The following is a 17,040-nucleotide window of genomic DNA, read 5'->3' as shown; positions in this document are numbered from 1 at the left end:
CGCAGCTCATCCCCGGCTCGGAGGTGCGGGTCACGCTGGACCACATCATCGAGGACGCGCTCGTCGTGTCGTTCCGCCTCGGGGAGAAGCTCTTCTCCGGAGTCCTCATGGACCTGTCGAAAAGGTACCGCGGGCCCCCCGACAGCACGCCGTCCGCTCCGCCGCCAGGGAGAGCGCCAACCCCGGCGGCTCCCGCCCCGCCCTCGGGTCCCGCGCGCCGCCGTGCGCGAGGGGCGCGCTCCGCGTGGGGCAGACGCGCGCGCGGCCCCGGAGGGCGGGCCCGGCCCCAGGTGTGCGGCGGGGGACGCGCGCGGGGGCAGATGGCTGGCGCACCCCGCCTCCTCGTCCCCGGCCCCCTCTGCGACCCTGGCTTGCGCACTGGGGCAGATGGGTTAATGCAAAACGCAGATGGATTCCCCCAACCAACCGGGTGCCGGGCGGGGGCTGGGGGAGGAGGGGGAGAAGTGCGGCTGAGGCTCTGGTCTGTCCTCAAATCAACCTTTAACTTGAGTGGGGCGGAAGAGAGGGGTGTGTGCTTTGGGCTTCCGAAGAGGTTACCTGCCCGTGTTTAAAAGACGAAACCCTTGGGATACTGAACCCTTTTTACTCTCACTGATGGAAGGAGTTCCGGGGGGGTGGGGTGACTCTTCAATCAGGAGGCGCATTTTGCTAATTTTACTTACAGCTTAAAAAAATACTGAAGACGGGACGAGACCCTTCTTGTATTTTGAACCTTTATTATCAAAGTGGTGGGTTTACAAAGAAATACTCGCATAACTTTTCTTTGGCAGTGCTAGGGACTGAATCTTAAATGACTTCTGAAACTATAGTTACAGTTAAATTTAGGTTTTGACTGGAAGGTTGAGTTCACCTGCAAACCTGTCTTAACCAGTATATTTTCACCTTTTGACTTAAAATGTTCTGGGTACTGCTTTAAACAGGTAAAGAAGATAAATCTGTTTTCAGTTTAGAGTTAACCTTTTTATTCTCTTCTTTTGCAGATAGGAAGTGCAGAGACTCCCATTCATGGCTTTCCATTCTGTTTCCTGCAACAGCACACACTCTGGTGTCTCACCTGTTTGGAAGTGGTTTATTAATGTGTTTGATATGTTTATGTCTTTATTTTAATTTCTATTTTTCCTGGAGATGAGATTGAACCCAGAGCCTCCTGCATGCTAGGGAGGCATCCTAACACTGAGCTGTACATCCCCAGCCTTCTCTAGATTTTCTTTCTTTTATTTTTGAGGCACGGTCTGGGTTAAGTTGTCCATGCTTGCCTTGAACTTGCAATGGTCCTGACTCAGCCTCTCCCAAGTACTGATATGACAGGCATTTCTCATCATAACTACAATCCTGGCTTATGCTTGTAAATTCCTTGACCTCCAGTCAAGTCACAAGAATTGTTTTCGTTTCCATTTGGGAATAGCTATTTAAAATTTATATTGGATTATGGTGGTTGGCGCCTGTTCAGTCACTCTGCATACTTTGTTAGTCCTCAAGGTTTTTGTTTTGTTTGCTTTTATTTTTTATTTACTATTTACTTTTTTAGTGATTTTGGGTTAATGTTTTCATTAGTACTTTAGTTTTCATTGTTAGAAAGCTGAATTAAGACAGTTTTCTACTGGTGTTTTTAGTAGCAAGAGAGACACTCTAATGTGTATGCTATTGAATCAAACAGAAGAAGAGGCCAGTGATTGTGTGAGAATCTGAATTTCAAATCTGCAAAAGAAAGGTGCAAAAAGGTAAGTTTTTGGAAATAGAGTGGATCGTGTTTTCTCATGTGGAGGTGCTCATTCTGTCAGTTTTAGAGAATTGTAATTTTGAGTTTTTGTCTATTTTGCTAACAGCACTTCTTGTAAAATAATAATTTCTTTTTGTTGGAGGAGCTTTTGAAATGATATGGAGTCTCTTAGTCTTGATGTTTGAAACTCTGTTTGGAACTCTTGGGCTCAAGCTGATCCTCTTGTCTCAGCCTGCCTCCTGCCCAGCACCCACGGTAGCTGGGACATCTGTGTCCTGCCTCTGAGCTATATACAGCCCTGGGAGATACTTTTTATCCACTGTACTCAGGCCATAGCTACACTGTATTCAACAGATACTTTGAAATAATTTGTATCTTATTTGAATTGGCCACTGAATTGTACTTCCTGGTAAAAAATTACAGGAGCCCTTAGTGGCAGACATTGTATCACATAAGTTAGAGTGTATCATTTATATAGAAGGCAATTGAGGATTATTTAATTTGGCCAGTTAGTTTATGGTGTCAAAGTAAAGATTTAAATGTAAGTTAAACGTTAGATGGGGTAGCAAGTTTTCTTTTAAGCAGGAAGTAAAGAGTTGTGTATTTTTCAGATTCAGTGCTTTTCTTGATTTCTATTGACTGTGCAGGGTGCTGTAAAGGGCTCTGGGTCTTGAAGCGAAGCAGAATAGTCCCTTAATAGTCGGGCTATTCTAGAGAGTCTTTATGTTCTTTCTTTGAATATAGGAAGGCACATATAATACTTTCAGAAGTTGGGAGTTCCTGCCTGCTCATTCAGTGAGATAATTGGGAGAATGTGTCAGTGTATTTGTGCTTTTGTTTAGTCTTCAAGAGGGTTAGTTACTGCATCTATTTAGTTATTTAGTGGGGTTTTTTGGTGAGGAGGATTGAAACAAAGGCCTCAAACATGGTTTCTACTCCTATACTTCTTTTGAGGGTAATTTGTTTGGCCAATTCACATGAGTACAAATAAGCATAATGCATATAAACTGTATGTCTCAGTTTACTCAAAAAGACAGACCGTGCTGTTTACCGACTGTACTTTTGATGAAGACTTATTATCCTGTGGCTTCATAGCTTTCTAGTTTTCAAAATTGGCACTTTTCAGAATATGCCCTTTCTTTTATGCTTGGATTCACATTTATTTAGGAGCTTAAGATATCTTCTACTTGAACAGGGACTTAAACTCTGGACCCTCAGATTAAAAGTAGAGGCTCTACCAATTGAGCTTGAGCTATCCAGGCTCTTTTTTTAATATACCCTTCTTTAAGCAGCACACGAGTTGTGTCACCCCTTACTTCTTAGAGATCTTGGCCATAAATGATACAACTAGCCTAAAATGAGGGTAGTTTGAGTATCTAGCTAAAAGCATTTTGTTTGTCATAGCATAAAAAATGCTGAGTACCTTTAAGTGAAGCATGAAGTTCATTTACTCTTGCTGTTTTATACCCAGTCCTCTTAGCTAGATTAGATTACTTGCTGTTTGCATTGTCTAATCAATTAGCCTTACACATTAATTTTATTTTTTTTCTTCTTTCTCCTCAATCTCAGCTTTTGTAATTTAGGCATATAATAAGCATTCTTTAATAAACTATCTGATGATTTTAAACAGCAATAAGGAATTCCAGAGTTCAAGGCCAACGTGGTCTACTTAAGACCCTGCTTCAAAAACAAGCAAACAGGCCAGGTGCTGGGCCGCACACCTGTAGTCACTGCGCTCTGGGATTACATCAGTAATTACGTCAATAAGTTACTGATATACTTTTTGGTGGGCTTTTATCATGAAATATGAGTCTGTATGTGTACACTGCCCTGCTTCAACATTTATCACAGTGTAGTCAAATATATTAAGTCATGTAACTGTCTGCATTGGGTACTTTCTGAATAACGTCCCAGGCATTTACACAATCATTTCCTTTTAGCTCTCTGGAAAGGTAAGGGCTTTAAAAAATAACCATACTACCATTATCATTCCCAAAATTAGAGGAATTCCAGTTAATTAGACTTTCAAGGCCCATATCTGAAAGAACATACCCTATATGAATTTTGTTTGTTTGCTTGGTTTTTAACTAATTAATTAAATAGTTTTTTTGAGGTAGGGTTTCTCTGTGTAACCTTCGTTGTCCTGGACTCATTTTATAGAACAGGCTGGCCTCAAACTCGGGAGATCTTCCCACCTCTGCCTCCCAGAGTGCTGGGATTACAGGTGTGGGCCACAGCACATGGCCTGTTTATTTTTGAAGCAGAGTCTTAAGTAGGCCAAGTTGGCCATGAACTCTGGATCTTCTTGCTTCTACTTACCTAGTGCTGGAATTACAGACATGAGCCACCACATCTGTTTTTTTCTTTGTCTTTCTTTCTTTTTTCTTTTTTAAAGACAAGGTCTTTTGTGTAGCTGTGGCTGGCCTTGTACTAGCTATGTAGCCCAGATTGGACTCCTTGATTCCTGTTAGGATTATAGGTGTGTGCCATGTCCAGATGGATTATTTTATTTAGTATTGTATTAAAAATAGTTTTAAAGCTACTTTGAAATTCTGAAAAATCTTTCCAAGTCCCTGAATTAAGGAATCACAAAGTAATCATTAATACTTAAAAAGCTTGTATATTTTAATTTTATGGCACAAGTATCATATTCTGGGTATGGGGGGCTGCTTATTAAAAATTGAAATGATTTCTTTTGAAAACTTCAGCATTTGCTGACTAGGATCTTAAATTTGTAGAACATTTACTTGATCTTGAAGGAAATGTAAACCAAGACAATGATTTTTTTTCTTTACAGAGACCATGAACGTATGGTGCAATAGCCCTACTTTTGGTGGGAAAAATATACAGCCATTCTGGTGGAGCAGTGAGTAGTGGTGCCAGTAGTTTATATTAAAGCTTTGAGGTTGAGGACATAGACCCTTGAGTAGTTTGTGTGATGGTTGGGTTGAACTGCATATTCCTAAAAACGTTTGAATTTGTTGGTGATTATATCTTGAAAGGCGTTAGAGGGCTTGTATCGTAAGGGACGTAGCAGAGACAAGTGCCAGTCACTTTCTGTTCCAGATAACTTACTTATAGGGTGCTTGCTACTGTCCTATACTGAATAAGTTCCTCCCTTGTATGTTCTCTAATCTGACTGTTTTGGTGGCCAGGCATAATTAGTTGTTGGTAAATAAAAATCCAGTTTGAATCTGAGAACAAAGAATTGTGATAACGTTTTACTTTGAGACAGGGTTTTACTGTGTAGCCCAGGCTGCCCAGACTGCTTTGCAGTGTCTCTACCTGAGCTTCCTTGAGACCTGGGATTACAGGGACGTTCTTGTCTAAGTTCCCAAATAAATGTTATTAATTTTATTAGATATATTTTTATATATGATCTCCCCCTCTGCAAAGGTCTTTGTAGACAGGCTTGCCACATCCACATGCTGATCCTGAACTCAGATGTTCTTGCCTCAGCTTAGTTTCAAGTTGGTGGAATAAAAAGCCTTTGTCAACACATCTAGTTACAAATATTGCTTATTAGGTAAATGGATACATTATATATACACTATGCTAGGCATGCTTTATTGGACATGTAGTTTTTTTTTTCTTTCTTTCTTTGAGATAGGATTCATTCTGTGGCCCACACAAGCCTCAACTGTCCATGGATCTTTTTCTGTCTTAGCCTTTTGAGTGCTGGAATTACAGGCATGGTTGGACTTGGCTGGAGTTTCTAATAAGGTTAATTTTCAGGTTTTTACATGTAAATAAGACCACATTTTTACTGTGTGTTGTTTTAAAGTCATGATGAAAATATATATTGGTAAGGACAACTTTTTTGGTGAGGGGAGGGCTGTTAAGTAGTTTAAGTAAGGGCTGGAGAGATGGCTCAGTGGGTAAGAACACTGTCTGCTCTCTTCTAGAGGTTCTGAGTTCAATTCCCCAAACCACATGGTGTCTCACAACCATTTATACAGGGTTCTGATACACTCTTCTGTCATGTAGGTGTACATGCAGATAAAGTATTCATCTCTGTAAAATAAATAAATAAATCTTTTAAAAAAGTAGTTTGAGTATTAGTGCTTGCTTCACTGTTACGGTTGATTTATTTCAGATGATAAAAGGCGAAATATGTTTTTAATTGTTTGGCCTGTTAGATATATAATTTTTTAGTGGCTTGGTTTTCCCTAAATTCCTAAATGCATGTTACCAGAAAGAAGCTTACTGTAGTGACTGGCAGATAAAAAAGTAAGTTAAGGTTTAATTATATTCTGCCTGGATTTAATATAAAATGACTTGGCTAAACACCCATCACCCATAGGTATAAAATATATGTATTTTTTTAATGCACAGATTTCTGATCTCTTCCCCATCAATTTGACTTTGACTCAGTGTGGTTCTGATGCTAGACCATTTAGGAGATACTGGTTTTTAGGGATAGTTTAACTCAATCAGCAGAAGGGTAAAATTTCTTAATCCTGCTACAAGAAGTTACTTTAACTTAGAGTGGAATATAATTGAAAACTAAGCAATGCATTTGGAGGATGTACAGCTTGGGTTGCAGATCTAGATAATTGTTGTAAAGCTAGTATATATGCTTGGAAGTGGTTTCTTAAATTTAGCTACCCATTGCAGGTAGAAGTTGTCTATAATTTTTAATCCTTTTCCCTTTGAGCCAAGTTATATAGTTGCCGAACTCTGTAGTTTCTTGTCATATGTACATCACCTAACAGAGCTGCCAAGCTTTACTTTCTCAACTAAATAATATCTACCCTGCAATTGCCCTTTTTTTTCTTTCTTGAGACAGGATCTTTAGTTCAAGCATATCTCAATAACCGTAGTTATGGATGATCCTGAACTTCTGATCCTCCTACCTGAATCTCTTGAGTGCTACAATTATAGATGCATGCTACCACCTAATTTTTTTTATTTTTAATTTATATATTCAGTTTACATACCAATCATAGCCCCCTTCTTCTTTTCCTCCTGGTACCACCCTCCCATCTTCTTCCCACATCCCCTCTCCCCTTCTAGAAGGAGAACCCCCCTCCTTGCCTCTTGATTTTATAAAGTGTTGGGATCCAGTCCAGGGCTTCACCTATGCTTGGTAAGCACTCTGCCAGCTGAGGTGCGTTGCCAGCCCCCACAGTTACCATTTTTGTGTTAGATACATTGTTTCATTTCACTCAGAAAGATCTCAAGACAATACCAGCTTAAGTAAGTTGCTTAAAGTTATTATTGGTAGATATAAGTAGGAATATATAAGATGCCTATTCTTAAAACATGGTGAGGCTCTTTGGCTAGTCTTGGACCTTAAGGCAATCCTCCTTGTTGTAGCCTTCTAACTTCTGGAATTGCAGAACTTTTATTTCTTTTACTATTTCTTAAATTTCTTCTATTTTTTTCTTCTATTTCTTTCTTTTTTTTTTTTTTTTTTTTTTTATTCTTTATTGAGACAGGGTTTGATAAAGTCTAGACTTGCCTCAAACTTGATAGCTGAACCTGGCTTTGAAGTCCTTAGACTCCTTTTCTTAAGGGCTGAGATGACTGACATGTGCTGTGATCCCTGGGTGATTTCCTTTTGTCAGTGCTGTGGATTGAATCCAGGGCTTCATACACATTGGAGGAGAGGGGCATTCTGTCCATCACTGACTATTTTAAAATATTGTCCATATGTTGCGTTGGTTGACCTGAACTTGTGGTTCTCCTGTTGTAGCCTAACCAGTTACTGACCCTGACCCCAGTAGTCACAATCCCAGCCTACTAACCCTATTCTACTTCTATTTTATATTGTGTTTTGGAGACTGAGTCCAAAAGGACAACTTCCAGGGTTTGTTTTTTTCTACAAGCATCTTTACCCACTGAATTGTGAAGCATCTTGCATGGTGTTTTTTCTGGTTGATATTTTGTTTTTTGTTTTGGGAGACAAAGTCTTGTTATTTAGCTTTGGCTAGCTTGGAACTCACTACGTAGACCAGGCTGGCCCAGAACTCATGGAGTTCTTCTGCCTGTGCCTCCCAAGTATTGGGATTAATGGCCTTGTGACTCTCTCTCTTTTTTTTTTAAGAACAGTGTCTCATGTATCCCAGTCTTCCCTAAAGTTTACTAGTAGCCGTGGGAGGAGAATTTTGAACTGCCTGTCTGTTGTCCATTTTCTAACTCCCAAGTCTTGGAATTGCAGGAAAGCACCACCATACCCAGTTCATGTCTTGCTGGAGATTAAATCTAGAGTTGACTGCATGTCAGGAGTAGCATTTGGCCAACTGGCTTGCATCCTGAGACGTGTTTTTAACTTAGCTTTGTTTATTTTAGAGTGTGTGTGTGTGTGTGTGTGTGTACTCATGTGCATGTAAGTATGTGCATGCCATAGTTTCTGTGTGGAAGTCAAAAAACAACTTCTGGGAATCTCTGTTCCCCTATTGTGGGTCCTGGGCATCAAATCCAGGTTATCAAGCTTGCTAGATAAGCATCAATTAAAATTTTTTTTCCTGAAGAGCTTTGATTAGAGCCAGATAATAGCTAGCTTGTGGCATGCCAGGGCTATAAGAGGAGAACCTATCAAAAAGAAAGACAGAAAAAATGGTTTTGGGGAAACTGAGATTAAGATTATTTCTTTGGACTGGTGGTAGTGGTGCACACCTTTTTCCTAGCACTCAGGAGGCAGAGGCAGGTGGATTTCTGTGAGTTTGAGGCTAGCCTCCTCCACAGAGCAAGTTCCAAGACAGCCAGTGATACATAGAGTCTTGAGTCGCCACCCCAAAAGAGAGAGAGCATCAGGATTGTATTTTAGGGTCTTGGCCATATTGACTGCCTATCATGGTTACATTTCTAGCTCAAGGCAGTATATTTTTAATACTTATTTTTTAGTTTATGCATATAAATGTCTGGCCTGTGTGCACCATTGTGTGGCTGGTACCCATGGAGGCCGGGAGAGGGTGTTGGATAGCCAGTGACTAGAGTTACAAGCAGTTATAAACCGCCATGTGAGTGCTGGAAATCAGTGCTGTTCCTCTGGAAGGAGCAACCTCTGCTCTTAAATCTTGAGCAGTTTCTCTAGTCCCAAGATGAGATTTTTTTTTTTTTAAGTATATAAATGCAGGTATATTGGAAGCAGCCCTTGGTCTCCATGCAGAGAGAGAGGGAGAGAGAGAAAGAGAGAGTGCAGGCAGAGAGAAGAGGAGAATAGAAGGAGAGACACAGAAAGAGAGAAGAGAGACCAAGATTATATTTTTTTTTTTAAAAACCAATTTTTAATGTATTTTTGGGATGGGTGTCTAAATGGTGAGTTAATTATACACACTGTTTTCCCTACAGTACTGTAGTAAATTGTGTGTGTTTACACATCCGTAAGAGAACATACGCCGCATACATGCACACATATGCTTGCAGGTGCATATGGAGGCAGATGCCGATTTCAGGTGTCAGTCCTCATGAATTATTTACCTTGTTCTGAAGTTTTAGCTTTGTTTTTAATTGTGTTTAGGTATATGTGTGTCTGCATGTGAGTGTAGGTGAGGGTATAGGCCAGAGGTGTTGGATTCCCTGGAGCTAGATTTATAGGCTGTTGTTGAGCCACTTGACTTGGGTGCTGGAAGCTGAGCTTGGGTCCTGTGGAGGAGCAGCAAGTGCTATCTTTAGACCCCTGCCCTGTTTCTTGAGATAGGCTTGTCTTTTTTTTTTTTTTTAAGATTTATTTATTTTATGTATATGAGTGTTCTAGCTGCATTTACACCTGCCAGAAGAGGGAATCAGTTCACATTGTAGATGGTTGTGAGCCACCATGTGGTTGCTGGGAATTGAACTCATGACCTTCGGAAGAGCAGACAGTGCTCTTAACCACTGAGCCATCTCTCCAGCCCCCAGGCTTGTTTATTGAGAGGGACTGGGGGCTTGCAGTTCAGACCAGGGTGGCTAGTCAGTAAGCTCCACAGATCTGCCTGCCTCTACCTCCCCAGTGCTGGGATGACAAATGATTCAGCTATGTTCTCTTGCCAGCAAGGCAGCACTTCACCTACTAAGCGAGGTCCCCAAACCATGTTTCTGCAATTAACTTTCTTTTATTTCTTTTGTTGTTGTTGTTTTGTTTTTGTTTTTAAGACAGGGTCTTACTATATATTCTAGCTCTTGGCTATCCTGGAACTCCCTCTGTAGAACAGACTGGCTTTGAACTAAAAGAGCACCACAAGTGCTGGGATTAAAGGCTTGTGCCACTATACCAGCTTATTTTGAAATTTTCAATCATTGTAGAGAACTCTTTTTTTTTTAACCTAGGGTCTTTAATTTATATTTGTCTCCCTCCCTACCCCCAAGGATCTACTGGCTCAGATTGGCCTAGTTGGGGATGACTTTTCATTGATTTTCCTACCTCTGCTGAAATTAGAGGCACACACCACTATACCCAGATAGTTACTATTTTTTTTTAAAACTTTGCCCATTGCTTTATCATTAATTTTTTTTGTTTTATCAATCTTCTTAAAATTTTTTTTTTCACTTTGTGTGTGTGCATATGTTTGCCTGCATGTGTAATGTTTATCCTGTGAGTGCCTGTGCTGAGGAGTCCAGAAGTGGCTCCTGGAACTGTAGTTAGACTGTAATAAGCTGCCATGTGGTACCTGAACCCAGGTTTTCTGCAAGAGCTGCAAGATACTCTTAACCACTGAGTATTTCTCTGTCCTGTTTTACCATTAAAAAATATAAAAATATTTTTATTTTTATTATTAAAATTATGTGTTTAGGATGGGCAGTTGTGAACACCTTTAATCCCAGCACTTGGGCAGTAGAGGCAGGCAGATCTTGGGAGTTTGAGGTCAGTGTGGTCTACAGAGTGAGTTTCAGGACAGCCAAACAGCCAAGGCTGCACAGAGAAACACTGTCTTGAAAAACAAAAACAAAAACAAAAAAACAAAAAAAAAAAAAAGAAAGAAAGAAAGAAGACAATTATTTGCATATCTAGTGTGAGTATATGCATGGGTGTGCAGGTTCCTGAGGAGGCCAGAAGTGTGTGGATTTTCCCTGGAGCTGGAGTTACAGCTAGTTGTGTGAGCTGCCTGATATGGGTCGTAGGATACAAACTTAGGTCCTCGGGGAAAGCAGCATACATTCCTAACCAGGGAGCCATCTCTCCAGCCCCTGTTTTATCATTATTGATATAAACATCTTTCTCTAAACTTTTCAGCATTAGGTTGAAAACATCAGTCTCAGATGTGTTTCTATGTGTACACACAAACACATATTTTAGATTTTTGAAAGCATTTAAAATTTTTTTTTGTTATGTGTGTGTATCCGAGTTCTCATGTTCTAAGTGCATGCATGGAGGTCAAAGAACAACTTTGAGGAGTTCATTCTTTTCTTTCTTCCTTGGCTTCTGGAGATCAAATTTACATTGTCAGATTTGGATGGCAAACAGTCTTATTTTAAGATGGCTCTTGCTCTGTAGTGTACACGCTGGCCTTGAGTTTACTACCTTGTTGCCCCAGTGACCCCCACCCCAGCCCAAATGCTAAGATTATACTTGTGCTTTTATGACTGTGTCTTGGATTTCTTCCCCATATTTCTTTTTCTTCTGTTTTTATAATTTTTTATTAGATTTATTTGTTTTATGTTAAATGTGAGTGTTTTGCTTGCATGGGTATTTGAGCACAGATACCCTTGAACGAGTGTGTGGGTGGGTGCTGGGAATTGAACCCAGGGCCTCTGCAAAAGCAACCAGTGCTCTAAACTACTGAGCAGCCTCTCCAGGATCGCATTGCTATATTCTCTCTGTTTCTCTTTCTCCCTCCCTCTTTCGCCATCTCTCTTTCTCCCTCTCTTCCTCTGTGTCTCCCTCTCTCCCTTCTCCCTCACCTTCCTTCTTTTCTTGGTTGTTGCTTTGGGATTAAAAAAAATTGTTTATTTTTTCTTTCATATATTACATCAAGACTGTAGTTTCTCCTCCCCTCCCAGTCCACCACCACTCATCCACTCCTCTTCCCTTTCGTTAAAGAGCAGGCTTCCCATGGATACCAAACAGCATATGGAGTTGCAGTAAGACTAGACACCTCCTTTTGTATTATGAGGCAATCTAGTAGGAGGAAAAGGGTCTTTAGCAGGCCAAAGAATCAGAGATGGTCCCTGTTCCCACAAGAAAACGTGTATGCAGAGGACCTAGGTCAGGCCCATGCAGGTGCCCTGATTGTTCAATCTCTTTTGAGTCGCTATGATCCAATGCTTAGTTGATTCTGTGGGCCATATTTTTGTGGTGTCCTTGACCCCTCTGGCTCCTATAATTTTTCCCCCTTTTCTATAGGAATTCCTGGAGTTCTAATTAATGTTTGGCTGTGGGTATCTGCATGTGCTTCCATCAGTTGCTGAATGAAACTTGTCTGATGACGATTATGCTATCTTCCATTTTTAAAAATCAACTTTACCACCTAAGTTTTCTTTATTCTACCCTCCCCATCATGATTGTATATTTAGTTGCAGTCTGATTCATAAATCTAGGGACTGTTTCTCAATTTGGGTTTGTCTGACTTACTCTGGGAGCTATAAAGAAATAAGAAAAATATCTTCAGGTTTCCACATTTGCAACCACTAGGTGCCATCTTGTTTCTCTATTGAGAAATTATTATTTTCCATGCACTAATATTTAAAATATGATGCTTTGCACTATATTTCCTACATTTGGGTAGCTATTACTTGTGTTTGTTTTATTTGTTTGTTTGCTTTTTGAGATGGAAGTCTCATATAGCCAAGGATATCCTTGAATTTCCTAGAATTTCCTAAGTGCTGTTACAGGCATATACCACCATGTTGGTATGGCTTTGTACATGCTAGGCAAGCACTATCAGCCAAGCTACATTCCCAGCCCTTGTTCTCTTTGTTGACACCAAGTCTTATACTTACAGGCAAGGCTTTGAACATGAGACAGTCCTGCTTTAGACTCAGTGCTAGTTGAGCCACCCACCTGGCTTCATATTCTTTTTTTTTTTAATTTTTTTTTTAATGTAAAAAAATGCATAGAGTTTAGTCTGACCATTGATTGTACAGTTGAGTGACGTTTAGTGTGTTTACATTGTTGGGGCAGTGCTCCCATCTTGCAAATTAAAACTTGTTAGACAACAGATACCCTGTTTTCCTTTCCCAGGCCTTGCTGGCAACCATGATTTCTAGTCTCTACTTCTATTTAAGTAGAGTAATCCCCTCTATCTATAGGGGATCATTTAGTTGTCAAAGCCACAACCATATGAGCTATGGGGGTCATTCTCATTCAAATCATCACATTCCATTTTCTGGGTCTCTTAGGCTTGCAGCCAAATCATATCATAATGCAAAAATACATTCAGTCCAACTTTGAAAGTTCCCAAAGTCTATTACAGTCTCAACACTGTTTAAAAGTCCAAAGTCTTTCTGAGATTCATGGCAGTCCCTTAACTGTGACCCCCTGTAAGAGCAAAATCAAAAGGCACATCATATCCTTGGCCTTGAAGATTACTCCATAGATAGAGGAGGTTACTCTGCTGAAATCCCACTCCCACTCCCTTTTCCCGCTTAGCATCAGGCTTTTCTTTACATTTTTTATTTCCTGGAGCTTAAGACTTGGTTCCAACAAAACATTTCCTGGTGTTCCTTTTCTCCTCCAACTGTACCCTATGTATGTCTCCTTACCCCAGTGTTCATTTTGGATTTGCATACATTATTATTAATAACCACATGACACAGTGCTAGGCTGTGTAGAAGTCTCCTCTGCTAGTGCCATTGATCCAGACTCTTCAATTTCAGGTACATTTTCAGGACAAGGGCAAAAAGATATTGTGCCTTTTGTGATTTTGCGTCCGTTCCCCCCCCCCCCCCCAAAAAAAAAAAAAAAGCCCAAGAATGGTCTCCAGGCCATTTATTAAACTTTTTTTTTCAAAGAACATCTGAATTTTTTAATCCTTTACAGATTACCAAGACCACTTTTGATTAAGAAAACTGTAGAAAGTTAGTAACTGCCACAGGCAGATGCCAGGTGGTAGCATGTGTCAATTTTCCAGAGTCCTGCTTTGCAGGTTATTGGAATACACTGCCCAGGGTCTCTGCTTAAACTTGCTGGAATCACTCATGGCATATTTTAGTACACAGTTCACTTTTCCCCATATTTCTTTGTACTCTTGAGCATTCTTACAGAATTTTTTATGGTCCTTAGAATATTCTTCAGCTAGGTGAGCCTGGAGTGGGTGCTCAGGATGGGGGTCATTCACCGGTACTATAAGGGACTGGATTACTTGGTCAGTCTTGGTGGCTGGCTTCCAGTTTTCAGCACTAATTACTGGCAGATAGACTTGCCCCCCCCTTCTCATCGATGTTAGGGTGGTAGTTCATTGTTTTAAGTGTGATCTTGGGTGGTTTGAAAGGATACTGTAATGGAAAGTTGATTTCAGTTCTAAAGGCTCCCTTATCATGTGGAGGGTTGTCAGGAACAGTAAGCCCTTGCCAAGTCAATAAATTTAGCTTCATCAACTTGGATGTTAACAGAAGTTTTTCATTCCAGTATCATGGATCCCTTCAAGCTCCTTCATCAGTCTCTTGCTGGTTGCCATCTTGGATCTGGTACTGTTGCTTTCCCAAAATGCCACTTATTAAACTTTTTTAGTTGGCCTCTACAGTTCAGATCACCCTAAGCCACTCCATGTTTCTATATCCTAGGCTCATTAAGCCTTGCTCAAAGTCCCAAAGTTTTACATTTTTTCCAACAAACAGTATGGTCAAGCCTGTCACAGCAATTACCCTAGTCCTTGGTACCAACTTATGTCTTAGTCACTGTTTTTTTGCTATGAAGAGACACCATGACCAAGGCAACTATTATGAAAGAAAGCATTAATTAGGGGCTTCCTTACAATTTCAGAGGTTTAGTCTGTAATCAGCATGGCAGCATGCAGATTCATGCTAGAACAGTAGCTGAAAGCTACATCCAGATCAGCAGGCAGAGAGGCTTGGGGGAGGGGGCTGATACGGCTTTTGAAACCTCAAAGCCCACCTCCCAGTGATGCATTTCCTCCAACAAGGTCACACTTCTGTGAGCCTATGGGGCCATTCTTACTCAAATCACCATACCAGTAGATGCCTATAACTGAAGTCTATATAAAATTGGCTTTTATTCTGTATCCACTTAGAAGTTTATTTTGTTGTTTTTAGATAGTGACCCAAAAGTCTTTCAAATTTGTATAATTTAAATACCTTGGGTAAATGGCTAATTTGAAGTTTAAAAAATAGGTATGTCTTTATAGTTGACACTATTAAGTGTAACTTAGCGTTATTCTGTTTTGGGCACTGGTTAAGTTAATAATTATTCATTACTTTATTTAGCAGCCCAGGGTTTAGGAGGCATGTGTCTATAATCCTAGCACTTCTGAGGCAGGAGAATCATGAATTCAAGTTTGGCTTAGGTTACATAGTGAAACACTCACTACAAACTAATTTTTAGACACTGTATCAAATTTAAAAAATTGTTTAGTTTGTAGATATAATTCTAATTAAGGCACTTGTTTGGGGATGTTGACAAACAGGGCCACATGCATATTGTAATCCATTACTGAATTACACTTAGACCCTCTAATTATTATTTCAATCACATTCCAATGCTAATTATATTTTACAGTGATCCTGCAAGTGGTTTTTATATTCTTGACAACTTACTTAAATTCATACTACATTAGATAGAACACACAGATCTACAAATGCTAAAATAATAAAATGTTAATTATTGAACATCAGTTCAAAGCTGTATGCTCCTTACATTAAATTTTTGCAGAGAAACTAAAGACTTTGGATCTGTTGATAAACACTTTCTGCTGCACTGTAAAGCTGGTCTGTAAGCAAATGGATGATACAGTAAGAATGGTCTAAAGCACAGAATATTAGAAAATGATAGATTGTAATGTTCTATTTCCTAGACTTAAAAGATTACTTGCGGTAGATGGGCTGGAGAGATGGCTCAGTGGTTAAGAGCACTGTCTGCTCTTCCAAAGGTCATGGGTTCAATTCCTGGCGACCACATAGTGCCTCACAACCATCTATAATGTGAACTGATTCCCTCTTCTGGCAGATGTAAATGCAGATAGAACACTCACATACATAAAATGACTAAATTTAAAAATAAAAAAAAGATTACTTGGGGTTAAATTATTTCATTTATTTTTATTGCTGAGGCTGGGTTTAGATAGCACAAGCTGGTGTTGAACTCATGTAGCCAAGTTATGTGTGTATGTTTTTTTTTCCTCTTATAGAACCATTAAATACAAATAAGAAACATTGTTACAGAAACATTAAATAACGGTATGGATTTGTGGTGTGTGGGAGGATAGGGTAGATGAATGCAAGCAGCTGCCAGGGTGGAGTAGTGTGGGTCCAGTCCTTGCAGTGGTTAGACTGGTCATCTGAGAGGCTGGGCTGTGGATGCTTGTGCAGCTTTGCCTGCAGCTGGATAATGTCCTCTGTGAGGTTTGTGCAGGACTCCAAGAGCCCCTGGATTTTCCATCTTTCCTCTTGATTGTCCAATTCCAGCAGTTCATACATGTTACTTCATTGCCGGAGCCCGCCAGCAGAGTCGAACGGTTCTTGAGTTGGGAGTGAGGATTATTAATTTTAATAAACTAACATACGACACATGGGACCTTTCCGAGAGGCTCTGGTGGAGACTAGACGCCTTGCTTTATTTCAGATTCCTTTTTAACCAGAGGAAAAGCAGTTCTGTACAATGAGTTAACTTCACAAGGAGGTGAAATAAGAGGTGTGATTTTGACAAGGTATCCCACCTACTGTCTCAAACAAAAGGAGATAGACTTGGAAATTCTTCACTGACTTCAGTGAAGGCCTGATAAAAGCAGTCTTAACGCTGAGATTTAACTATCAAAGCAGCTGGCAGAACAGGGGTTCCTAACACCTCATCAGGCATATCTGAGTCTGTTAAGGTATAGTTCCTCCTGGTGTCTGTCCATCTGTTTGTCCACAGCCAGCCTCCACTGCAGCTTCTACTTGTACTTGGTGGTCTCTCAGTGCGCTACCTACCAGCCCCACTCCAGCTTGCTCAGTTAGCTTGCACTTGCCCGTCTCCTGTGCTGCCATCCTGACCCTCCATCCCCATCTCTATTTTTATGTAGCCATGTGTTGCTGTGTGGGGAGGTGCCCAGCCAGGCCAGAGCCTTAGGATCCCCTGGAGCTGTAATTAAGAGAAGGTTGTGAATCATTCCACATCCCTGCTGAGAATCTGATTCAGGAGCTTTAGAAGAACAATAATGCTCTTAACCACTGAGCCATCTCTTCATCCCCAACTTTGGTCCTCTTGATCCTGCCTCACAAAT

General features: G+C 40.4%; 1 protein-coding gene and 1 pseudogene across 1 annotated transcript in view; one reads left to right on the top strand and one right to left on the bottom strand.

Annotated features, from left to right (window-relative positions):
- Positions 1–17,040, top strand: part of Pwwp2a (PWWP domain containing 2A) — a 40,589-nt gene that overhangs the window by 733 nt on the left and 22,816 nt on the right. Inside the window, exon 2 of the mRNA XM_055610715.1 lies at positions 6–124. Within this exon, the coding sequence (XP_055466690.1) occupies positions 6–124 (119 nt within the window). The remainder of the gene's footprint in view (positions 1–5; positions 125–17,040) is intronic.
- Positions 13,723–14,332, bottom strand: LOC129679491 (ubiquitin-conjugating enzyme E2 L3-like; annotated as a pseudogene).

The sequence above is a fragment of the Psammomys obesus genome, unplaced genomic scaffold, assembly GCF_907164565.1.
Source record: "Psammomys obesus unplaced genomic scaffold, mPsaObe1.curated_primary_1811, whole genome shotgun sequence".
NCBI classification, from domain to species: Eukaryota; Metazoa; Chordata; class Mammalia; order Rodentia; family Muridae; genus Psammomys; species Psammomys obesus.
This window is presented reverse-complemented; position numbering and strand designations above follow the sequence as displayed.